Source organism: Epinephelus lanceolatus, chromosome 11, assembly GCF_041903045.1.
Source record: "Epinephelus lanceolatus isolate andai-2023 chromosome 11, ASM4190304v1, whole genome shotgun sequence".
Classification (NCBI taxonomy): Eukaryota; Metazoa; Chordata; class Actinopteri; order Perciformes; family Serranidae; genus Epinephelus; species Epinephelus lanceolatus.
This window is the reverse complement of record NC_135744.1, coordinates 40,901,707-40,928,326: the sequence shown is the minus strand read 5'-3', so window position 1 is coordinate 40,928,326 and position 26,620 is coordinate 40,901,707. Positions and strand designations below refer to the sequence as shown.

Below are 26,620 nucleotides of genomic sequence, written 5' to 3'. Positions count from 1 at the left end.
TTAGAGATATCGTCTTTTTTTATTCCATGCATTCTTCTATCTTGTCAAAACCTGGTGCTTAAATTACCCACAATGCAATATGACTGTGAACACCTGGAAACACACTTTGATGTCTAAAATGAGTTCCCCTTTAGGACTAAATAGCCCAATGGCATCTGTGGCTGACACATTAATGACATCTTAAAAGAGATTAACAAAACATAAAGACATGCATAAATTCATATCAAACAGTTTCCATTTACGTAACACATAAAAACAAGAATGACGAGCATGACGAGTCATTGGTTATAAAAACCGTGTACATACAACAATCCACTAAACTCTTGGTCACTGTGAAAACATTTCTGCAGAATTACAGTACATCAAAAAGGAATAAAACTTCACATTCATTACAAAATTGTGCGTCATAACCAAACATTGCTGCACACATGCAGCATTAAAAGTCTGAGTCTAGCTAATTCCAGTGTAACTGTATAGGTAGCATTTAAGTTAAATATTGTACTTCACATCTGCATTTGTACATTCAAGAATGTGTTTTGCTTGATACTAGTCCTTGTCTAGGCTTCTTCTACACAGCGATCTAACTGTGGAGCACACAGGATTTGGAGTGCATGCTAACGGTCAGTAATCAAAGCAAAACAGTACTAGAGAGGTGCTTTAGGTACTAACTGACCTATGGCTAAGCCCCGCCCTCAAATGTTATGAGCCAATCACAGTGCGTATAGCCATTCCCATACACTGGGACATTCTCTGCCTGGACGTCCATTGAAATGCATTACAGAAAGTCAGTTTGTTCGGTTTTATGAGCTTTTTCTGAGATTTGAAGTTTAAAAAATGGTCAAACGGTGTGCATGGGGTACATGCAACTCTGACACAAGGTATCCTGAGAGGCTGGGCGACCAGGTGTATTTTTTACACTTTAAACCACATCTCAACCGAGAAAAATGTCTCCTTTGGATAAAGTTGTGTGGTAACGTTAGACCACAACATCAACTCAACGTGAATAAGATTAACAATGATGTCTACATCTGTTCTAAGGTAAGTCAACATTGTGTTTGAGGCAACATATTGTCACTTTGCTGGAAAGAAATATAAAGTTATCTTTAACATCTCTAGCTAACGTTAGCTAAAGTTAGCCTAACGTTAGCTCCTAGCTGCGTTGTTCATCATGTCACCTTGTTTGCTGGGAGTTCATTAGCCTATTTTGTTCTAGTTTTGTACTTTGGTGATCGTACATCATTGTTAGCTGTTGTCCAAAGGGCTCTAGTTAAGCTAACGTTAACTTCTGGAGCTTAGCTTCATTAACTTATCTGTAATGGCAGAGATAACAAAGGTTGGCAAACGTTATGCTGAATGATTCAATAGCTATGTTTCCATCCAAAAGTGAACCGAATCATTGGGAAACGCGCATTAAAAGAAATACGAATCCTGTGTGTTTCCATTAAATGTACGGACTTTGGTGAAAACTACGAACTTGTGCGAGTTTTCCGCATGCTTTACTGTCTTCCCGACCCGGAGTGTGGATATCTCCATGGAGAGAGGTGTGCTACGTCAGACTTAATTCGAACATAACTGTCTCCATCCCCCGTTTTGCGAATCAACATTTTTTCGAATCAACCAAAACCCGGCTAAAGCGAGCGTATTTTAGTTTGTGTCAATCAGGGGATTTTAATTCGAATTTTGGCGTTTCCATCATAATTTTCCGATGCGATACTTTTAGATGCGCATCTAAACAGGCTGATGGAAACATGGCTAATGTAAACCAAACTAACGGAGAGACACTCTTGGTAAAGATGGTAAAAAGTCCGTTATCCTTTTCTCATATTCTGAGCCAAAAACCTTAACCAAAATTTGATCGTCACATCTCCAAAAATCATCCGGCCTCCTGCGAAATGTTGTGTACTGTGACACCTGCCATAGCGCTGGTCACTGAAGTAGTAGGTGGAGGGGGGCGTGGCTTAGCCATAGGTCAATTGTTGAAAGGTTTCTCCCTTATGAGCATTGAGTTTGTATAACTCCTGATTCTGTCTGTACATCGTTCTGTTTATAGTGTCATCTGATAAAGAAATTCGATGTTTAGCATATTTAGTGTACTTAGCTAATATGTGGGATATGTGGTAGTTGGCTGTAATTTCTGTCGGGACTTAAAACCGAACTGAAGAGGAACTGCTTGCAAATGAAGTTAAAACACTCTCTTGTGAAGAAAGTCACAAAATGGAAAGAAACTTTCTCAACGTCACGAGAATTTGGACAAGAAAAACAACACTGCATTTGAAATTTCCCAGGGTTCCTTTAAATTCCCTCACAAAATTCCCCTAGATCTCTGAGAAGCCTAATCCCTCTTCTCATTTCTCCGTGTGTACATCCTCAATCCTTTCCTGTCCTCCAATCCTTGTGTCTTAGTCACTCCCGCCTTAGATAGGAGCAGAGGAGACACGAGGAGAGAGGAGTCGAGGTATTTACCAAAATAAGAGATCCGTACTTTAGTGATGTCATTTTAAAGCGACATTAATTAAATATGAAGCGTGGCACAGCTGCATTATCAGCTGTGTGTCACGCCTCTTTAATATGTCATGTGTGCTTAAAAGACTTTTGGTGAATATACACCTGTGCATCCTCGCTCATACTTCCTACTCAGTGAGATGCATTTTAGAAATTAAGATATCCTTCGAGATGTTGCCGAGATTGATTTCCAGGTCACAGGCAGGAGGACGGAAGAGAAAGACGAGGAGGCACAAGGTAGAGGAATGAGAAGAGCAGTAAGTGTAGGAGTCGGCGAGTATCTTCCAAACACCCCGTCGATGAATTCACCGAGCTGGTGCAGTATTATTCCCCAAAGACTCCAAACTTGGCAACCATGAATATTACCTGCTCTGCTCTGCCGACTTCTCTGGTCACGCACTAAAGGTTTTCAGAAAACGAAATCTGTAAACGCATCTACAAACTCGACACATTTCAGTTTCTATACAGTGAAATCTACGTGCTTAAATAAACCTGTAACAGGTTGACATTCAGACGAGTCCAAAGTCTGAATCATTGGCAGGAGGTGATCTTTGTGGTTCTGAGTCACAGACTCCATGAACAAACCTTCATCCTTCTGTCCCACCTTCTGTCCTCATCCTCCTCACTCTGCACCTCCTCCTCTCCGGTGAGTAAGACGAGTGGAATGAAATTGTCTGATGAGATGAGCTTAAGTATTTCTAACACCAACTGACACGATTTGAAAAGGGGTGAGATGGAAGACGAGGAGGTACCGCAAGGCTTTTCGCTCCGTCTTGGCATCTTCTCAATCTCTTCTTCAGTAATTTCTCTGCATCAGTTCCCGAAGCGTTCGCCATCTCCTCCTCCTCTGCCTCAAATAAGCCAGAGCTTAAACAAGGCGGAGGAAGAGGAGGAGGAAGATCGCTTTAAGCCATGCCTTTGTTTGCATCCCTCCTCTGCTCTCTGAGGGGGGATGAGATCAGACGAGCTGGAGAAGGAGGTCCTGGAAGGTGTCCAGGCCCCGGCAGGAGTTCCTCAGGGCTCCATCAGAACCCAGCTGGGCAGCCAAGAGGAACAGCTTCCTGTCCTCAGTCACGGAGCCCAGAGACAAGGCTTCATGCAGCTCCGACACGCTCACAGCATTGGGCTTATCCTGTGAAGAGGGGAAATCCATTAAACTCAATTTGACAAGAAATGGCTGTCTTCTTTTTTCAAGGACAACAACTAATAGTAACAGAATACACATAAATTGTTCACACTGACCTAATTTGTTATTGTGCTATGTTCTTGTATTCTATTTATTATAATCTCATCTCCTGTCGCTGTTTACATTTAAATGTAGAGCACGTTGTTGAGTCTCCCTGTAATGTGCTATATAAATAAAACTGCCTTGGCTTGCTTTTTGTTGAGAATTTTAAATACTGCCCATCTCCAGTGCGACAGATAGGAGTTTGTTAAAGAGACAGTTCACCCTAATATCAAGAATATATAGTTTTCCTCCTACCTGTAGTGCTATTTATCAGTCTAGATTGTTTTGCTGCAAGTTGCCAAGTGTTATAGATATCAACCATAGAGATGTCTGCCTTCTCTTCAATATAATAGAGCTAGATGGCATTGACTTGTGATGCTGAAAGCACCAAAAAAATCAGAAAGCTCTACAGTAATGTCCTTTTCTAGAAATCATGACCTGGTTACTCAAAATAATCCACAAAGCTTTTTGTAAACAGTTGGGAACTATTTTCTTTCTACCGAACTACACCCGCCAACCATGCAGGTTGCTACTGCTAGCTCACTTAGCACCACTTCGCGAGCTAACGTTACAGCTCAGCCAAGGAGGACGCCATTAATGCTGCGTTCCAGGCAAGTTTCTGAGCCCGTAAGTCACCACTTCAAGTCACGACTTCATAGCGTTCCAGACAAGTCATGCCAAACTGTCAAAGCAACATGGCGGACCGTGCGGAGTTTATGTTTGTTTATCATCACTTCTGTCACCAAATGTGCCGGTTCCTTGCTCATTTGAGGGAAACGGAGGAGGAGAAACGGCACATAAGGTCACAGATGCTATTATTCTTTTTATTTTACGTTATCTGTGTGTTGGGAAACATATTTTGTTTTGACTTATGCTTGCACTGGAAACTAGCTGTTAGAGCGGCTGCCAATAATGCGTTAACATTAGGGTTATTTTTGTCTATTTCTCATCGTGTATCACTTGCATCATAGGGCTGCCATTGTTGTTTAGAGGAGTAAGGTAATTTTTTCAGAGGGCTGTGTGACGTCAGAAAGTGTAACTGGGAGTACATCGATCTGGTACGAGTTCACGGGAGGTAAGTTACGGGTTTGACTGCTGTTCCAGTGCATTGTCACGGGTAGAAGGTTGTAAAAATACAAGTTACAGGTTGCCTGGAACGCACCATAATATTTACAGCTTGCGTTGCCACAAGCATGAGCCTCTTGTCCATGAGTAGTGTATTTTTCTGGCGCTCTGAGCACCACAAGCCAAGTCCCATCTAGTTCCATTATATTTAAGAGAAGGCAGACATCTCTACGTTTGCTGTAGCCAACGTTTGCTTTAGCTTTGAGGGCTAACACAAACACAAGCTGTATGTACTGAGCCAGGTTTTGACACATTTTGGTGAAAATTAGTGTTTGGCTAAATATGGCTAAGTACAATACAGTTAACAGCACTAGCAACAAACAGAAACTGTACATGTAGCCATATTTTGGTAAAAATGTAGGCATAACCACATACTGAGTACACAAACTAGTGTTATCACTGGAATCAGTTGCAACTAGGGCTGGGCAAGATGTTGATATTATATCAATATCATGATATGAAACAAAATATCATCTTAGATAAGATGTTGGATATTGTTATATGGTAAGTGTTGTCTTTTAGTGGTTTTAATGGCTGCATTACAAGCGATGTTTCCATCCAAAAGTGATTCGAATCATTGGTAAATCCGCATTAAAAGAAATACGAATCCTGTGTGTTTCCATTAAATGTACGGACTTTGGTGAAAACTACGAACTCGCACGAGTTTTCCACAGAACCAGAAACAAAACAGGTCTCGCATTCTTCTTCTTCTACGTTTTCTGGCGGTTGGCAACCAGCTTGTAAATGCATTACGGCCTTCCCGACCCGGAGTGTGGATATCACCATGGAGAGAGGTGCGCTACGTCAGACTTAATTCGAACATAGCTGTTTCCATCCCCTGTTTTGCGAATCAACATTTTTTTCAAATCAACCAAAACCCGGCTAAAGCGAGTGTATTTTAGTTTGTGTGAATCAGGGGATTTTAATTCGAATTTTGGCGTTTCCATCATAATTTTCCGATGTGATACTTCTAGATGCGCATCTAAACAGGCTGATGGAAACATGGCTACAGTAAGGTAATATAATTTTGTAAACTAACCAGATTGTTCTAGCTGTTCTGTTATCTGCCTTTACCCACTTAGTCACTATACTCCTACAGTCCTCTGTGAAAAAGCAAGTTATGATTTTGACAGCTTTTCAAGGTGAGTGTTAGATACTGTATTCCTAAAACAGCGTGACCATTGATTTTATCTTTTCACTTTATCCCAATGAAAAAATCTTTACAATATCAGAACAAACTTGTTTTTGGTGGACAAGACCAGTGATTGTATTCCACTTCAAAAAAAATGTTTGTTTTCAAACTAATGTTTGTTTTCTCAATAAAGAATAAAAACCATTAACATAGTACTTCACAATGTGTCACTACAAATAACCACATGCCATATTTCAAATGTTGGCTGTCTCAGTCAGGATGAAATGTGTGTATATGAAGACAGTGAATGTAACGCAACCCTCCTACACAAAACCATTCAACCCAGGCTGGAGTCTATAGATGTCCGCCTCGTTTCTTTGCTCCGCCACATCTTTTCCAACACACAGGTTCTGCTGGAAACATCCTTTGTACTGTTTAAGCTGAGCGAGTGCCGAGGCAGAGAACAAAGCTGTGTGGTGGGTGAGAGCCAGTATCACTGTCAAAAAGAGCTCCTCCTACTGAGGACATATTCCTTTTATTTCACCTGCGTCATGTGCACAGCGTGACACAGGTTTAGGCAGAAGTCTTTTGTTTTTTCTTCTTAAAGGCTCAAAAAAATGACAAAAGTTTGAAGGTACTTTGGTTAGCTTAAAGACAATCCACTACCTTTTTCACTTGTAGGAATTCAGCATCCATCTACACATAACAGGTGTGTGTGCAGTGATTTATCATTATAAGCTTAAACCACTCCTGCAAAAAATACACTTCTCCACTGTTACGCTGTATGAAATGTTTCCATATCCCCACAGTTATGGAAAACTTGGAAAAGTCTTGTTTTCCAGGCCTGTGAAAGCCATAGACTTAGGAAAGACCTTGAAAGTTTTGGAAAAGTGTGTAATGAAATTGTTATAATAATGTAACATAAGGGCAGATTTATCTTCTGTAGCAGTGCTGATGTGCGACAACATATTTACCACCATCTCCCCTTGTTCTGTCTCTCCCTCCATGTATACACCAATACTTTTAAACTGTACTGCATTTTTTAAATGGAGCAATGTTCGTATTACACATTGTGAATGATCATGGAAAATTTAATATGGTCCCTTAAAAGGTCATGGAAAATTACTGAAATTTTGTCCATGGAAATGTGTAAGAACCCTGAAGCATGTTCCCAATACTCAATACTGGGCAATACTCCCAGTATATTTTGGCCAGAACTACAGCTTTCATTTGTAGCTTAACATGATTAGCTGTTTACACAAATGTTTGTTTGGTACATTTTGATGATGAAAATTCTGGTTGGCCAATACAAAGCTGCAGGGGAAAGTGGTTGAAGCCAAAACAGTGAGCACTAACTTGGTTATTGCATTTTTTTTTTTTTTTTTTTTAAAAAAAGAGCCAAATTTGGTCAAGAAGGGAATTTTTCTTCTTGCCTCCACACAGGCGATAGCCATGGCCGGAGGCATTATGGTTTTGGGTTGTCCATCTGTCTGTCTGTCCGTCAGTCTCATTCTTATGAACGCGGTATCTCAAGAACACCTTGTGGAAATTTCTTCAAGTTGGGAACAAAAGTCCACATGGACTCAAGGAGGAACTGATTCAATTTTGGGGAAAAAGTCAAGGTCATTGTGACCTTGTCTGTCTCATTCTTGTGAATGCCATATCTCTGAAACAGCTCAAGAGATTTTTTTTTCTTTTTCAAATTTGGCAGAAGCATTTACTTGGACTTAACCATGAACTGATTAGATTTTGGTGTCTAAGGTCAAAGTCACTGTGACCTTGCATCCGCCCCAGTCTTGTGAATACAATATCTCAAGAAGGCTTTGAGGGAGTTTCCTCAAATGTGGCACAAAAGTCGACTTGTACTAAAAAATGAACTGATTAGAATTTGATGGTTAAAGGTCAAAGGTCAAGGTTACTGTGACCTCACAATCTCACCTTTGGCCATAAGTCAAGAATTCACATTCTATTTGACAAATTTTCCCACAAATGTCTAATTAGATATGATGATAAAGTGATGACATTCTATATCCAAAAGGCCAAAGGTTAAATTCACTGTGACATCATAATGTTCTCACTTTTCTGGCCATTGTTCAACATCATAACTCAGGAACAGAAGGGGAGGCTTTGACCGGATGCTGAATTGTCAAAACATATCTTGGGTGACCAGCTTGAAACTGCTAACTGTATAGATCATCTGTGCTGCCGGGTGGCAGATGTGTGTGAAGCATTCATGTTTTCACAGACATGGATGTAAACTGTAACTGCAACTTGACTGGTTCACAAGGGCATACAACCGCAAAGCAGTAACTCTAGTTATATATGTGGGTTACGTATAACCTTTTTCAACATTATTTAAATGACTATGTTTTAATGTGATTCGTTATCTTACCAAATTTAGCCCAGTTGATGCCTGTATATATTTTAACCTGCAAATCATCAGAGCCGTACCAGCTGGGATATACAGCAATTGCGTGGAACAGTTTGATGTATGACATCAAAGATTACCAGTGTAACCTGAAAGAAAATCTGTATTTCTGTAGCCTTTTCATATCAACAAGCGATAGGTTTAAAAGGGCATGCGTCTCTCTTTGGTATTCTGTTTGATGTTCAAAGTTTCCTTATTAGTTCTGAAGATCAAAGTACTGAAAAAGAGGGTGTTAATTTCACACCTGTAGTGCTTTAAAAGGCCTCTTGCTTTGGATGTTTTGACCACAATATACTTCATGAGCCAACTGGACTGCAGCTTAATGATGAGTGCAAAGAGTTTTACCTCAGATTCCTTTTTTGCCACTATTGCGAGCAGCGCTCAGAACTGAGTGGATGAAAGCTGCGGCACTGTGACAGTAGATGTGACAAATATTCCTGCTTCCCTCGAAGGGTCATGTATAATTCCACAAGTGCCGCGCAGGGTGAAGAAATATGAGCTCAGGAGGAAATGTAGAAATGTTTATTTCAGGAGTCTGATGGATCATCACTGTTTTATAAATGAAGACAGAATGTGTACCTGTTTGCTCCAACACATCCGTCCCTTTTTTTGTGCACGTCTACATGATTTTTTTGACCTCATCTGACATTATGTTTTTTTACTTTGACTTTTGTATCATTTTTGACTGCAGGATTTTTACTGGTCCACCAGAGTGTGATGGCTTACTGTTTATTGTTCCGTTTTCATCAATATTGTGCTCCAGTTATTTCCATACATACCAGTATTTTTGTTGGTTTTATAACCTTAACCAGACATTTCTCTATGTATACTGTTCACTTTTGCTACAAATGCTGACCATTTTAGATTTTTGGATGTATTTTTTTTTACTGTTCTTGGCAGCCATTGGTTTCTATATATTCCATATGGTATAAATATTAACTGGCAAACCTGGAAAACTTGATATGGTTATGTAACTAATGGTTATGTATGTTTGTTGATTAGGATATTAATGGAAAACAATGGTTGCCTAGAATGGTAGGAAAGGTTCATCTAAAAATCTAAAATACAACAACAAGGTTTGTAAGATGGTTAGCCGTGTTGTAAGTCACTTTACCTGCTTGTTTCCCAGGACGACCACGGGCAGTTGGGGCTGCACCTTCAGCAGGCGGTGCAGTTCAGCCTTGGCCAATGGGAGGCGGCTTCTGTCAGAGGAGTCCACCACATACACCAGAACGTGAGTCTTTCTCAGGTAGTCCGACCAGTACCGCCGCAGGTCCTCCCCGCCACCAACTGCGATGGAGAAAACATTCATGTTTCATAAATGATAGATTTTCTTTTAGGTTTTCGGGCTCTGAAAAATAGTTTTATTTGGCTCTGCTCACCGAGGTTTAACTCAGCCAAAAGTCTTAAAATACTTGTGACAAATGTGTGTTTCATGACACACATTTTCGTATGACAATTTGGAAATAATGTATGGTGATGATTCATTCATTCATTCATTGTCTGTAACCGCTTATCCTGATCTTCCTGATTAAATAAAGGTGATTAAATAACTAAATCAAACAAACAAACCAGGTGTCCACTGTTGTTGTTTCAGGTGCATGTTCATACAATAAAGCCACAATGGCCATGCACCCCTATCTGAGGACATGACATCATCCTTTTCCAAACACTTTACATGTCCACATGGATACCAAGTAACCAGAGCTTTGAAAATCTTTATCTTAGAAGGCGTTTTAAAAAGTCTCCATGTCAGTGACCTAATATATTTGTGTGTGGACAAGAGGCCAAAACATAGAGGAGTTTAGCTTGTAGTTTCACCAACATGGTCCTGTAGTAGGTTAGTTACCAGTAAGGTAAAATCTCTGGTCATTTGGTGAAGGGAAGCAGAAATGTCCCCATAAATATCTTCACATTTTTGGCTTTGTTTTTTCCATGTAGACAGATTTGTACATTTCAATGCATAATTCTGAAAGCAGCTCATATATCTGGTTTCTACAGCTGTTACATGTTTCTATGCAAAATAATGTTGTTTGGAAACAAGTGGATGACTTTGATCATATAACAAGTCTTATTAGCCTGTTATGGTGTATCTGAACAGCAATCAGGGTCCATTGTGACTCAGCCGCTGTTCTTAGCGGCGGTTTCCATGCTTAAATAAGAGTTTAAGAAACAGAGATAAACAGGATCTGATGTCATGTTCTTTTTTTGATTCTTATAAAAGAAACTGTTGCCAAAGAAAAGGCACGCAGCCCTGACTGCTCGCCTTGCTCAGGGGCATTTCAGTGTGGCAGATGTTTTCTGTCAGTGTCCTCTGTGTTACAGTCAGAAAAAAAGAAGACTTGACAGTTGAATAAATAAATGGGCAGATCAATAGGTAGAATTAGATAAGCTGGCACTCCCCCTTTAACCAAATTGGACACAGATTCATTTCAGATGTGCACCGCGCCGAATGAAATCACTAATCTAGTTTTCACTGAGGGATGAAATAAGCAAAGACGGCACTTAGCCATTATTTATATCCACATTTCCCTGCTGGGGAAATTGGTCTGATTCGTTTTTTTCCATCTTGTTGCCTGCGGATATCATATGTCAACGAGGCTTTGAGCAAAATATAACTGCAGCTTGTTTTTTTCTTCTTTTTTTAAGGGTTTGTACTCTTCGTTTCTGTACACAAAAGCACTACTTTTTTGGAGGGTTTGTATGTGTATTGAGGTGTGTGTGATTCACCTCCTAATAATTGAGGACATATTTCATTTGGGCCTTTAAAACATAACAAAAGAGATACTGCTCCATTTTTTGTGACTAGATTAAAACACAGAGAGGTCACATCTGAGAGCTCGTGGGTTTTGGAGGACCGTGTCACTTGTTTACACAATTATCAGTCCTGCTCTGTGGACTAATGGTTCACTGAGTCACTAAAACTGATTTCTGACTGACTTGATTGTGCTGTTATAAAATGGCATCATATGGTCCAGTCTAACTCAGAAAAAAAAAGCTTGTCGAAACATCCTGCGACAATTCAGTACCCACTCGTTTTACCCCACACAGTCACAGGACACGTCTGATAAAAAACAAAATTCAGTTACCAGCGTCAGTGGTGGGGAAAGTTTCATAACATAAGTGAAGGCTTTAACTTCCCACAATCCTGCTGTGTGCTGTGTAGAAGAGGTGACCTGTGGCTATAATGACCGACGGTGCTCTGTGGCCAAACGATTCACTGCTCACATACCGGCGGGTACAACTTCAGGTCGTCACCGCCTCCGAATTCAGCGCGGCACAGCTCAGCGAGAATTCATTAGTGCTGGACGTAATGGGGAATGTTGCTAGGAAACTGGGTAGTGATGTAGCTTTAGCTGATGTGATGTGGCAGCAATAAATACCTGTTTACCTGATATAGAACAGAGGGTGGACCGCACGCTCAGCTTGTGTTTCATAGTCAGAGGGAGCTCAGCGGGATGCTCGTCCTGCTGCTCTACAGGCCACCTTATTAGATAAACACCCACATGCACACACACACAACAGATACTGCGTCATGCGGGTGTGAATGATGTGGCTGTGTGTGTATGTTGTACTAAGTTGTGGTCCTGAGTACAAAACTACCTCCGCTTTGTTTTCAGTGGGCACTGTGGCTGCATGTTCTGAGCAGCTGCACAAACCAGAGTGTCACACACTGGGTTTGGTTCAGTGTACTCCAAGTTTTGCAGCCAAAGTTCAGCTAGAATTTACTTTGACCCCCAAATCTCTTCAATTCTAAGACATGCATCCAGTGGCATTCTGGTGTTGTGTCAAAGTTTGTCTACCTATTGATTTTAAGTTTCTGTAACCTTAATGCTCCATACGTTATCTCAGCGCAATCCTCAGTGGGGAAATACAAACACTTTGTTTTTTACCTGTTATCTGGCAGCAGCCTGCTTCTTCAAATCTCAAAGGTGTTTGCTTTCTGCCTCGGGGAAAACCAGTGTTTAAATCCAGCATTTTTTTAGATTGTGTGCAGGCAAAGTGAACAAGAGAAGAGCTGGGTTTGTAGTGCTGTTGCTGAAAAGCTGACACCTGTGAAACTGATCTGCTCCTTTTAAAAAACTGCAAACACTGAACATTTTGTATACCTGACAGCATATAAAGTAGTATGGATAGACTAGTACTTCCCCATGCAAATGACCATTTATATATCAATCAATCAATCACCCTGTTTTACACTGAGTTTGTGAAAAAACCTCTTCACAATTCACAATTAAAAAATGGAGAAAATTCTTGATGAATTGAAGTCATCCATCCATCCATCCATCCATTTTCATCTGCTTATTCAGAGCCAGGTCGCGGGGGCAGCAGGCCGAACAAAGCACCCCAGACGTCCCTCTCCTCAGCAACACTTTCCAGTTCCTCCTGGGGGGACCCCAAGGCGTTCCCAGGCCAGACGAGTTATGTAATCCCTCCAGTGTGTTCTGGGTCTGCCCCGGGGCCTCCTACCAGTGGGACGTGCCCGCAACACCTCCAGCGGGAGGCGCCCAGGAGGATCCTGATCAGATGCCCGAGCCACCTCAACTGACTCCATCGACACGTATGAGCAGCGGCTCTACTCCGAGCTCCTCCCCCTATCTCTAAGGCTGAGCCCAGCCACCCCACAGAGGAAACTCATTTCCACCGCTTGTACCCACGATCTCATTCTTTCGGTCACTACCCAGAGTTCATGAGCATAGGTGAGGGTTGGGACGTAGATGGACCAGTAAATTGAAAGCTTTGCTTTCTGGCTCAGCTCCCTCTTCACCACGACGCACCGGCGCAGCGCCCGCATCACTGCAGAAGCCGCACCAACCCGCCGATCCATCTCACACTCCATTCTACCGTCACTCGTGAACAAGACCCCAAGATACTTGAACTCCCTTGCTTGAGGCAGTAACTCCCCCATCCCAGTGAGGGCAAACCACCGGTATCTGATAGTGGACCATGGCCTCAGACTTAGAGGGGTGCCGACTCTCATCCCAACTGCTTCACACTCTGCTGCAAAACGCTCCAGTGCATGCTGGAGGTCACAGCGTGATGGAGCCAACAGAACCACATCATCTGCGAAAAGCAGGGATGCAATTCTGAGGTCCCCAAACCGGACCCCTTCCTCCCCCCGGCTGCGCCTCGAGATCCTGTCATAGGTTACTGAAAACATCAGTTTACAAACTCACACAACTTGTGCAGTATAATCCAAGTCTCATTTATCCAGTCGTATGCTTAATACTTCTCAAACACACAGCCCTTTCTGATGTAGAACTGAATGTAAAGTGAAATTTATCTGTGCTCTCTTCAAAGCCAGACAAAAACAGTAATTTTAACTCGCTTGGAGCTGCTGGTCTACCACTGCTTTGATTGATAGCTTGTGTTATTGTGCGACTTCGGTGAATCCAGACTAAGACTTTAAAACACCAAAGTCCCACAATAAGACAACAAACTGTCATTTGAGGCAGCAGTAGACTAGCAGCTCCCGTGTTAAACAAGCTAAAATGACTGTTTGTGTATACAGAGTTGATGGGAAACAGACTCCATTAACACAAACAGTCATTTTAGCTTGTTTAACACGGGAGCTGCTAGTCTACTGCTGCCTCAAACGGTAGTTCGTTTGTGTTATTGTGTGACTTTGGAGTTTTGAAGGGTTAGGTTGGATTCACCAAAGTCGCACAAGAACACAAACTATCCATCCAGGCGGTGGTAGACCAGCAGCTCTAAGTGAGGTAAAATGACTGTTTTCATCAATGGAGTCTGGCTTTGTAGAGAGCACAAATTAAGTTTCACTTTCTTTCAGTTTCCTGTCATAAAGGTCTGTCTGTGTGGGAATTACTGAGCATACTCAAGACTCAATAAATGAGACTTGCATTATACTGCACGACAGTTTGTAAACAGAAGTTATAATACTGTCTTGCTGTTGTTAAACGTGGACCCCCTTTTCCAAAATTCAGTGTAGCATGAGGTGAGTAACTGATATACAAATGGTCATTTGGGGGGCGAAGTATTCCTTTAATGGCATCCTTAATGTTAGTTCGTGAGCTTGAGTTAAGAGAGTTCCTCAAATCAAGTTAACAGCAAACTACTAGACTGTGTATTCAGGAGGAATATGGGTCCCGACTAAATGCACAGTTTGTGTAAAATATAAGGAACTTCTTCCCGATGCTGGTTTTCACTTCCCGTTAGCACAAACTCACATGTCAGCTGCTCCATGCTTTAAAGTACTTCTCTAACTGATCTGATCTGCATCTTTTCATTTAGAGTTTAAAGGCTGTTAGCTGGATTTCTCCAGAGCACTTCATAAGGAGAACTTGTCGGTCCCTGCGCACTGTACTGCTCCTGATGTGTGTTAGTGTGCTCTAAGCTGTCAACATGCCTCTGCGTCAATGTCAGCCAGACAAAGACTCCAACATTAACTGCATTGGGCCACTGAAGTACTCAGAGTGAGTGGGCGGTGACATGTGTTCCTCTTACTTTCAGAGATGAGAAAGGGATTCTTGGCGCCCACCGATCTCTGTGTTCAGATCATGAATAAATCAGCCGCCGAGCGTGACACTTTCCTCCGAATACATCCACAGAACCTCATTCTGAGGCCGACTGCAGCTGAGCGTCTCACACTCAAGACGGTCTGAATGAAGAGCGAAGTGATTTATGTTATTTTTAGTACAGCGCAGTGGCTTTCAGTGGAATGCTAATTGGCAGGATTCATGAGTTTGTATGTAAATACAGTCTAACTGGACTCACCTACCGCTGCTGTTTGGATGCGCATAATTTGATCTCCCACAGGTTTATTAAAATACAGCAAAATCTGTGACACAAGGTCACGGTTGCAGCTTCTAAGGATTTCCGTAACAGGTTTGAGTGTTAACTTCCATAATACTTTGATGCCAAGCAGAAGCCCCAGTCACTGAACAAATGAGGACAATATAGCAAGCGTCAGAGATAGCCTCTGTGTTCCCAGTGATGGATGCAGCCAGCTTTCATGGAGGAGATGGAAGGCAAAGAACTGAAATCTGTATCGGCCGAGCTGACGTGAGCTGAATCTCCCTTCATGTTCACTCCAAAGTTCAAATCAAACTTACTAAGTTACTTCCAAACTTTTAAAGCTGTTATAATCTGTATTTTGTTTAATGTTTAAAAGTAGAAGTAATTTGTGAGAAAATCATGCACCAATAATCTACTGCACTTGAATGAAAACAACCAATCAGAACCAGTCTCTAACATGGTGTCAGTCACTCTCCTGTGCGTGTTCTCACTCAGTCCAGCTCAGTATATTTTTTATTGCTTTGTCATGTATGCTGGTGTTGGCAGTGCAGCATGTGCACAAACAGTGACTGACATACCTTAGACACTCCTCCTGGCTCTGATTGGTTGATTTCGGTAAGGTGTGGCGGAGTCTTTCAAATGCCATTAGGAGCACTAGGAGGAGCCAGCCATTATCATTTGCTACTGTCATCATAAGTGACAGTTTCAGCAAATATTGCATTTCTACAAAAGTTACCTACAGTAGCTTTAATAACAATATATAGCCCTTTTAAACAGGAGTTGTGCAAATTTGCAGGAAAGCCCAATCAGTCTTTTTTCAGCATTGGCAGTATAAAAACAAAATCGGGGAGTGCAGCAAAATGCCGCCTACCTACTTTTGTTTATACAGAATGTGCCTTTTTCGGGGCAATGGGGAGCGTGAGCAAGTAACAAAACGTGTAGCTCAGCATGTGACGTAAACAGTGACGTGGGAGGGAAGCTGCGGCTAGTCAGGCGGCGATTCTCTCGTAAATCAGTCTGTTCTTCACCGTCCCCGTCATCTGACGGTTAATGGCCTCTTTGTTTGCGAGGACAAGGAGGGCGCACAATTCCTTGTCTCCCCAGTTGCTCATCTTTACAGTGTGTGTCAGGTTTGTGTTTCCCTCTTGCTACTAGCTGCTCGCTAATTCCTGCTATCAGCTGTTTCCTGTTTACCCACCAACAGTGGGTCACATGTGCGCCGTCATCAACAGCCCCTCCCGTGGCGGAAGGGCGCCTCATTCTCTTTAAACCAAAAAGGTTCCTCCAATATGGCTACCATATGAGGCGGAAAACTGGGCACCTTGGATCAACTCACCAATCCAGCTCTGTGTCTAAACGCTCGCAGCTTGCCGGCAAAATGGCCCAACATTCGCCGAAAATCTGGCAGTGTAAAAGGGGCTTATGATATGACAATTTGAAAAGCATCGCTCATAGTGATGAACTCAATGAACTGATGAACTTAGACTTTATAAGCTTTATAGTGAGTTTGCCTCTGTGAAGGCTCTGAAAACCCACTGTACACAACCTGCTTAGCAGCAAACAGCAGACAGATACAGTGAGAGACTAGCTGGTGAACACAGCGGAGCATTTAGCAGCTAAAGTGACGGATATTTTCCTCAGGAGTTGGTAGAGACCAAAAACAGAGCTAAAAGAGAGTGACTAAGTTCATGACAGAATTAGGTGATGACTGCCTTTAAAAATAGTGGCCACATACTGACAGCCTCTGACACACATCAGAACACCCACAAATGTTTTGTGCTGAATAAAGTCTAAATGTTAGCATGTTAACTTAACTGCAGGTAGGTTATAAAGATAACATTAGCATGCTAACTGCTATATATTCTAATCATGAGCATGTTCATATCATAGCTAATAACAAAACAGGCACATTTCGAGGCCATTTTCAGTCGCTAACTCAGACTCTCAGCCCCCCACCACCTGCACTTCAAACTGCATCTCTGTGGAGTTGTGTGATACAGTGCGAGTTAAATGAAACAAATGGCCAACTGTACTGAACAGAGCAGTAAAAGCACTTTTCAGTTCTCTGCTTCATGCTATTTTATAAAACATAAATGCCTTCAAGACTCCACACAGAGCCCGCAGTGTTTGATTTCGAGGGATAAAAGGAGTCTTACTCTCCAGGAAGTCGAGCTGGCAGGCGGGGGCGTTGAGGCTCATGAAGTTGAAGCCGCGGGTGGGCCGGCAGCGGCCTCTCTTAGCCACTGCCTCCCCTGGGGTCAAACCCTGCAACATGCTGCTCTTCCCGGCCCCGTCCAGACCGAGGACAAGGACTTGACGCTTCCCACGTTCCTCCTCCTCCTGCGGGCAGAGCACAGAGATGGTCACAGTACAGAAATGAGGACTGGAGGCAAAAATTAAACATGCATAATTTATGCAACAGTGAATGTGGTTATTTGCTCAGCTAAGGAGAGTGAGGGTACAGAAGAGTGGCTGGGTTGCCTTAGGTTTACACATAACATTAACAGTGTAAATGATATGGTGCACATTAGGCATATCAAACCACAGCTGAATCTGAAAACAGTGGTTTGGCACATGCAGTACAAGCTGTGTGAAATCAACAGATGGCTTCCATAATGTGTCTTCAAGTCCTCCAATTTAGTTAAAATAACAAACTACTTCTACACCGCAACGTATGAAATCCACCACATGACCAGAAGTATGGAAAATTACTGCAGAAACAGGCCATTTTGAGAACATGTCCTTGGCCTCTGGAACACTGTGATGGTGAAGCGCTAGATTAAAGTATAAAATATAATTAATAAATCGACTGATAGTGAAAATAGTCATTTTTTGCAGCGCTGATTGTATAAAACCAAATTCTGCCAGCAATCACCAGTCATCCCATCTTCATGATTGGCACCTCTGCAGCCCAGATAATCATCACGTATCAAATTGAATGCAGTAGGCAGCTGGGAATTTGACCCTGGGTGGGCAAAAGACACTTGATAATGTTCAGGAATATGAATCAGCGCCTGAAAACCTCTGAGGGTAAAAGTCACGATATTATCCTTCAATAAAAGACATCACAAAGCCTCGTGATAACCCGGCTCTTCATCACTCCGGGTCAGATCCGAGAGAACATGCAGCGAAGAAGAGCACTCGTCTCTGAGCCGACTGTATCCGCGGAAAGACAAGTGGCTGACACTCAGTAAAGGTTAGCAGCCGGATTCAAAACCTCCACGCTCCCTTTGCACCTGAGACGCTACAACCCCTCTGAGATCCTGCACACGTCACTCATCTCCTCTTTAAAAGTCACGCAAGGTTAGTCGTTATTCATACCGTGTGCTGATGTGTGGCTGCGGTTCTGTGGCGAAGGCTAATTAGCAATTCATATCAGACCTTTCAGAGCTGGGATGCATCCGTTTTTCTTGTTAAAATACCACTATTCACTTTGTTGATGAATGATGGAGCCTTAGGAGTTATCAAAAGCACACTCTCAGAATCAGCTCTAATTAGATTCCCTGACACACAAATCTACTTAACAACGACAATAACGTAATTGTGTCAGAGTGAAGTCAGATGAAGAATTTAAGTGGTGATGAATTAAATGCTTGTGTGTTTCTGGATGTAATCCCTGACTGGTGTTGCTGGGTAAACACAGCGTCAGATAAACATGGTTGCTTTGACAGATCTGTAGCTTGCCTCCGTGTACTTGTAGCTTATGCAGTCCGCTGGGAGACAAACCTCAAACCGTGACAGCGCCGAGCAGCTCTGCAGCTGTGAAGGCTGCAGAGCTTGCACTGCTTTCCCCCTTTTTTGCAGTATTATCAGAATGGACTTTGGGCAAAGTGATCAATTCTTGTATACTTGCTTTGTGTCCTTCCTGTCACCTGACTGCATCTCCAACATTATACAAGATGTTTCTCTAAAGCTTTTGACCAAATCAGTTTTACAAATCGCAGACATTTCTTTGGTTAATAAATCGATCTGACATTTTTTCAAATCAAGCAAGCGCACTGGCCATTTATCTCCAGCTCCCTTTGTCAGTTCAGATACTTCACAGACTTTTTCTTTTAGATTTTAACCTCAGTTCTGCTGGTTCAGACATTTCTCATAAAAAGGCAGTGATACCGTATTGATCTCTATTGTTTCTCTGCTCCACAGGGAGGAGAAAAAAAAGCCCAGCTCAGCTTCACATCAGCACTGCTGGATCTGACAGGGATTTAACGTCTTGCTCAAGGACACTCCAGCACAGCGGATGTTTGGTAACACATTGGCTTCATCACACAGAAGCACTAAAGCCAGCTCGCCTGCAGCACTGAATAGAAAGCGTCGAGCTGTACACAGCAGAGAGAGATGATGGAAACTTTGATCCTTTCACAGACATATAACCAGTCTCTCATGTTGAATGTTCCAGGAGTTCTTCTGTGATTAAATGTTTTCTTTTTTTTGTTCTAAAATTATCTCTATCTTGTCTGTTTCCTCTTCATTAGTTAATTACCCTGAATACTTTTCAATTTTCCGCAGATAATGAGCTTGAACATGCTGCATTCATTTAGACTTTGAAGCAGCAGGAGTGATAATGGTGGCATGGCAACAAGAAGTCTTTTTAAGTTACCATCAAGAGTTGACTGAGTGATTGAAACGGCAATAAATACTCATTTCCGATGATAAATATCAAGCTCATGTCTCAAGATGTGAATAGCTTAGCAGGAGGCAGGAGGAAACAGCTAGCCTGACTCTGTCCAAAGTGCAATAATACACCCACTAACACAACTCTAAAACTCACTAATTAACCTGTTTTCTCTCGCTTGTTTAATCCGTGCATAAACAGAAACACCAAAATGATCTATTTCCTGCCCAATAGCAGTGTATCCATCTGGCCACCACTTCTGTGCTGCATCTCTGGCTCTATATGGTACAGAACGCCAGATGTGGTTGGTGAGCACAGGTTTTCGTTTTGGTCTCTGCACAGGTACGACGGTAGCAGACCGAGCAACCCTAACTGCGAAGACAAGACTGAAGTCTCTGCACGCTGCTGTTGTTTAACAAGAAATAGTTCCGACACAAGCCACTAATTGATATGTTTGCATTTCTGTGTTGGTGGTGTTTGGTGGTAGATGGACAGAGCCAGTCTATCAGTTGTATCATGCATGAGGTTACTTTCCAAAGTCATAGCAATGTCACAAAGTTTCTATTAGTTTGAAGTGTAATTCTCAACAGAAAACCTGCATTAAAAACTGGGAGTGTGTTTCAAAGGTTAAGAGCGTTAACCAGGCAGCAAAGGTCTGACGATAGGCACTGCTGGGTTGTATTACAGGATGTGTAGGAGCTTTGCTATTGGAGCTTAACCAATATCAGGGACTAACAGTCAGGATATCTCGACCTTTGCTGCTTCAATTTGAACCATTTTATTAATAATCTGTCTTTTGCAACTCCTCCAAACTGTACAGAGGAGTGTAAACGTGAAATAAACCTTTTAAACAATCAGGTTTCCCCAGGAAACAGTCCAGCCGACGCTATGAGCACCCCCCAGATCCCAATGCAACTGGGCCCATAATCAATTTAGTTTGTACATGAAGGCCAAAGCAACAGCCGCTGAGTAAATATCTGGCTTTTGCTGTGTGAAGCGTCACTCCTGCTCTCTTTCCCTAAATGCTTTATTCCATATAAGTGTTTTAATCTTTTATAACGCCAACCTCTGCTATGTGCAAACACTGACAATGAAAGCTGCTTTGTAAAGGGGTAATCTAAATACATTAAGGGACTGTTCATTATTTATGGGGGGGGGGTGCAAAATGAGGCAGGAATGTCAAATATTTTTTTAAGCACTGTGGAGGGGCTTATGTTTTTTTATTTTGGCTTAGGGGAGAGGCATACACATTGAAATGGTTGTATTTTGTATTTATCTTATCACTCATTTTCACCCTTCTGATCGCGGGTTTGGAAGGCGTTTTCTTTAAAAAAAAAAAAATTCAAAATTTCCCAATTTATCATGGCCAGAAACTGTAAAAACTAGTCTCTATATACAGACTCTACATTCAGTGAATGTAGAGTCTGTAGGCAAAGCCCGGAGATCTTGCCTCCGGAAGAAGAGCGGAAGAGCCCTGGTTTCCGGTTGTAGGCTGTTTGTAGTCCGCGTGATATTGATCAGTCACGTATGAGCCGGCTGCAGTTGTTGCCAGGTTAAACGCTCCGTGCGGTGAACTAACGAGGCGGAACATAACTGACGTCACTGCAAACTCTGAATCCATCGCAGTGGTTCAGCATATTTACTTATATATAAACGGAAGTCGGAAACGGAAATTCGCCTCCCCCGCCCAAATCAAACCGGAATGCCAAAAAATCTGGGGTCTGCCCCCAGAGGCTGTATCGCCGTCTGCCAGAAGTCAGACGCCGAATACAGCCGATGGGTTCCGAGAATGGTAAAAACAGAAATGACCATTGGATTTTCAAATTTACGAAAGTCACATTATGTGCGATGAACGCTTCCATGTGAAAAAAAATAAAAAATAGTCACAGAATCTGAGCTTAAAATATTATATTAAGCTCAGTATATATAAAATATATTTCATCAAAATCACTTAATTCTATGTCTCATTGGGGCGTCGGTGGTTTAGTGGTAGAGCAGGCGCCCCATGTACAAGGCTGTTGCCGCAGCGGCCCAGGTTCAAGTCCAGCCTGTGGCCCTTTGCTGCATGTCTCTCCCTCTCTCTCCCCCCTTCACACTTCACTGTCCTGTCAATTAAAGGCAAAAAATGCCCTAAAAAAAATCTAAATTCTGCGTCTCATTTAAAATTTGGCCATAAATAAATTGTTTGCTTGAACTACCCAGCATGCACGACTCCAGGATTTCATCCTCAAATTTAACTTTTAACTTTCAATCATGAAAGGGTAAGTTTAAAAAAATAAACTAGTAACTAATATATGATGGAGGGAGGGTCATGCATTTCAGTCACTCAGCGAGGCTCAAGAAAAAAAGTATCTGTAGTCACACCCAGCCACCCCCATCCTCTGATAAATAGAGAACAATCCCTAAATGCCTCTTGCTAAAAAACATCAAAAATAGGGTTTGAAATGATGAAGGATTATGAGCTTAAATTCTCGTGGTCACAACGTGATGCCAAATCATCTACATCCATGCATGTGTCTGCTCTGTAACAAAATTACTCAAAAAATCTAAATGAACTCAGACGTGGAATCTGCTCGGGCACTTTATCCAGCAGCTCAATCTGTTTCTACTCTTTCAGAGATTGTTTGTCGCTGTGTAAATGAGCATGTGCCGCCTTCCCACCTGCCGAAACTCCCCAAGGTCAAAAACACACTGTTAGTCAACTCCCCTGCTTTCCCAAGCCGTAGACGTGATTACAATGCATCTTGGTAAAATTTGGCTCCCGGGATGAAAACATTTACGCCCCCACCCACCCCCACCCTCCGCAGCGAGCTGCTGGCAGACACTGACAACATTATCCTCTAAAGACAGACTGAGCCACATAAAGCAGCCTAAGCTTATTACAGGCTGCTGCTGATTGAATCTAGGAAACAAGATTAGAGACATGCAAATAGATTTTATTAAGAGATTGAGGCTGCAGCTGTGGAGCTCCATTCAAGAGTCATTCATTAAGACCCTCGGTCACCAGGCTGCTTCCTTTCTGCCTGTTTCTGTCTGCAGGAGACACTCACACACAGTCTTCCACAACATGATGTGATGCTGAAAAACACGTCTGGGCATTTTAAAGGTGTAGGAAGCCATTATAGTTTTCACATCATAAATGATGACATCATCGTCATCATTAAGGCCCCGCCACACTTTTAGCATCACTTTTGTCACTGTCTCCATTAACCAGTGTTATAGTAAGTACTCAGATCTTTTACATAAGAACCACCGTGCAGAAATACTTTGTCACAAGTAGAAGAACCAAAGTATTAACATGAAATATACTTAAAGTACCAGTAAAAGTAATCAGAGTACTCAAAAGTGCTGCAGAATGGCCTTTTTACAATATTAATAATCTTCAAGTTTTCTTTTCTTCAACAGACTGTCATCTTAACAATCACCATCCATTTTACCTTCATCACATCATCATCATCATCATCATCAGAGCCATCATCAAAACCATCATCTTCATCATCAGTCCTCACCAATACCATCGCCATCATCGTTATCACCCCGGCTACATCACTTATTAAATTCATTTTGTCCATCATCAGTTTCCTTGTCACATTGACTTTACCGCCCTTATCGTCATCATCATCATCAACATCATCATCACCATTACTGTCCGTGAAGACATCACAACCATCATCATCACTATGGCAACTACCACATCATCTTTTGATGATCTTCATCTTTACATTCACCTCTGGCATCTTGTCATTGTCACTATTAACATTCTTCTCTTCATCACATCACCATCCTCTAAACCATCACCACCATCTTCATCATCAGTGTCATCAGTACCATCACCATCTTCATCATCAGTGTCATCAGAACCATCACCATCTTCATCATCAGTGTCATCAGAACCATCGCCGTCATTGATGGCACTTCTGCATCACTTTGTCACATCTTCATCATCTTCATATTCTTCTTGTCTCATTGACTTTGTCGTCCTCATCCTCATCAATGAAAACATCACCTCCATCATCTTCATCATCGTCATCACTATGGCAACTACCACATCATCTTTTGATGATCTTCACCTTTATCTGTACATTCACCTCTACATTTTAACATTTTTGTCTTCATCACATCACCATCCTCATCGTCAGTCACATCATCAGTACCTTCACGAGCATCTTCATCATCAGTGTCATCAACACCATGACCACTATCTTCATCATCACTGTCATCAGAACCATCGCCATCATTAGCACCACTGCTACATCACTTTTTCACATCTTCATATTCTTCTTGTCCGCCATCAGTCTGCTTGTGTCATTGACTTTGTCGTCCTCATCATCATCATCATCATCATCATCATCAGTGAAGACATGACCACCATCGTCTTCATCATCACTGTGGCAACTACCACATCATCTTTTGATGATCTTCATCTCTATCTGAACATTCACCTCTGGCATCTTGTCATCTTTAATATTAGCATCCTTCTCTTCATCACGTCCCCATCCTCATCATCAATCACATCATCAAAACCATTACTACCTTCCTCATCATCAGTTTCATCAAAAAGCATCACCACCATCTTCATCATCAATGTCATCAGAGCCATCGCCGTCATTCATCATCTTCATATTCTTCTTGTCCGTCATCAGTCTCCTTGTCGTCCTCATCATCATCAGTGAAGACATCACCACCATCATCTTCATCATCACCAAGGCGACTACCACTTCATCTTTTGTTGATCTTCATCTTTACATTCACCTCTGTCATTCTCATCTTCACCACTGATATCATTTTTCATGTCAGGTCACCACCTTCATCACCACCATCATCTTCTCATTAATATTACCACACCACTACCAACTTCATCTTCATCATATTCTACAGTATGTACTCATTGCCATCAACCTCTTCCTCCTCATTATGTTCTCCACCATCATCATCATCGTCACATCTTCCTTTTATCTAACAGTTTCACTGTTATCTAGAAATCAGTCATCTTCGTCATCAATATCATCTCCAGTATTTTAAGTTAAGGAGGCATCATCATCATCTTCATCATCATGTTCACCACTGACCTTAAAACCATCTTCATCATCATCTCCACCACTACAATATTTTATTAACTGTCATCATCATCTTCTTCTTTATGATCATTATTCTCACTGTGTGCGTCTTTATGACCAGTGTTACCATCATCATTACCATCTCATAATCAAGGCCAGTGCCATCATCATCATCATCATCATCATCATCACATCATTCACACGTCAGTAATTCATGAGCAGCAGCATCTTCCTCTTGTTATTCTTCATCATTCTCACATTTTTAAGATAAATATTATCATGATCAACATCATCTTCATCCTCATCATATATTACTGCCATCATTCCATTCTTCATTATCATCATCATCATCACTACCATCTCAATTACATTCATCAGAATTCTGCAGTGTTTCTTCATTCAGTCCGTCTGTCACATCACCTTCACGTCCAAGTTTGATAGTTGAATAAACAACAAAATAACACACACATGTCAGAACACATGAAACACAGTGTGTCACCTCTTTGATCGTGCAGTACTCCGCCTGTGGTGACCATATTCGCCTCTTGTAGAAGAAGTTCAAGGCGATGAAGAGAGCGGAGCCCAGGGCAGCCACGGCGGCGGTCAGGGCGATGGAGATGTGCCGGAGGAGAACCATATGTGGAGCGCACCGTGCGGCGGCTGGAGCCGGAGGAGCTGGAGGGGAGCCGCTGCTTCCTGGACACCGACAGTGCTGACACCGACTGGCGCTTCCTTCTTCTTCTCCTTCTTGTTCTGCTGCCGCCGGACGCACTACATGTGACCGCGCGCTCTCCGCTTGTTTTTGTTTCGACACGCGCAAGAGAGGAAAAAAATGCTGCGTTCAGGCGCGGCTTGTAAAATACGCTTTTCTTCTAGACATGCAGCTTTTTGTACATTCATGTGCAACTTGCAACAGACAATAATAGTGTTCAAGATATTAACATGAAAACACCCTCTCTACACTAACAGATATGTAATTATATGGGAAAAGATTCAATTATTCAGTTATTGCCTTAAAATAGCCTCATCACATTTTAAGGTATTTAATTTAAAATAACATTACCAGCTTTAAAAAACACAATTTGTGAAATATGTGTAACTGTAAACTCCTCTTTATTTTCTTTCTTTCTTTTTTTTTTATTTAACCTTTATTTAACCAGGAGGTCCCATTGAGATTAAAAACCTCTTTTTCAAGGGAGACCTGGCCAAGACAGGCAGCAGCACAAAAAAGACACAGTTACAGACATAACATAACAAGGACAACATCATAGGAGTACATACAGTAAAAAAAAGTAAATGAGTAACAAAAGAAGCTGCCTCTGAGTCCTTAAGTTTAGATTTAAACTCATTTAGAGAAACTAGGCAGTCCAGTTGTAAGACATTTTGCAGATTGTTCCATGCAGTGGGGGCAGAATAAGCAAATCCATTTTTTCCAAGCTCAGTACGGATGTTTGAGACTGAAAGTAGGTAAAGGTCATGGGAGCGCAAGGAGTATTGTCCGGTACTCCTTGGCATGGTAAGGACACATAGGTAAGACGGAGGCAAACCTAAAATTGCCTTGTATATGACAATATACCAATGATGAAGCCTGTGGGTGGCCGAAGAGGGCCATCCCACCCGAGAATATAACTCACAATGATGAGTCAGGACTTTACAATTAGTTATAAATCTCAGGGCAGCATGATAAGCTGTATCAATTTTATGAAGACACTGAGCAGAAGCATGCATGTACAAAACATCACCGTAGTCGAGCTCAGATAAAAAAGTGGCGGCAACA

At 41.9% G+C, this 26,620-nt stretch overlaps 1 protein-coding gene across 1 annotated transcript; it reads right to left on the bottom strand.

Annotated features, from left to right (window-relative positions):
• Positions 1-25,666, bottom strand: arl10 (ADP-ribosylation factor-like 10). Its single transcript, XM_033638771.2, has 4 exons — positions 25,343-25,666; positions 17,328-17,511; positions 9,530-9,705; positions 1-3,634 (listed from the first exon to the last, which is right to left on the bottom strand). Exons 1-4 carry the CDS (start codon positions 25,478-25,480, stop codon positions 3,461-3,463), a joined length of 672 nt encoding a protein of 223 aa, XP_033494662.1. The 5' UTR covers positions 25,481-25,666; the 3' UTR covers positions 1-3,460.
• Positions 25,667-26,620: the final 954 nt, after the last annotated feature.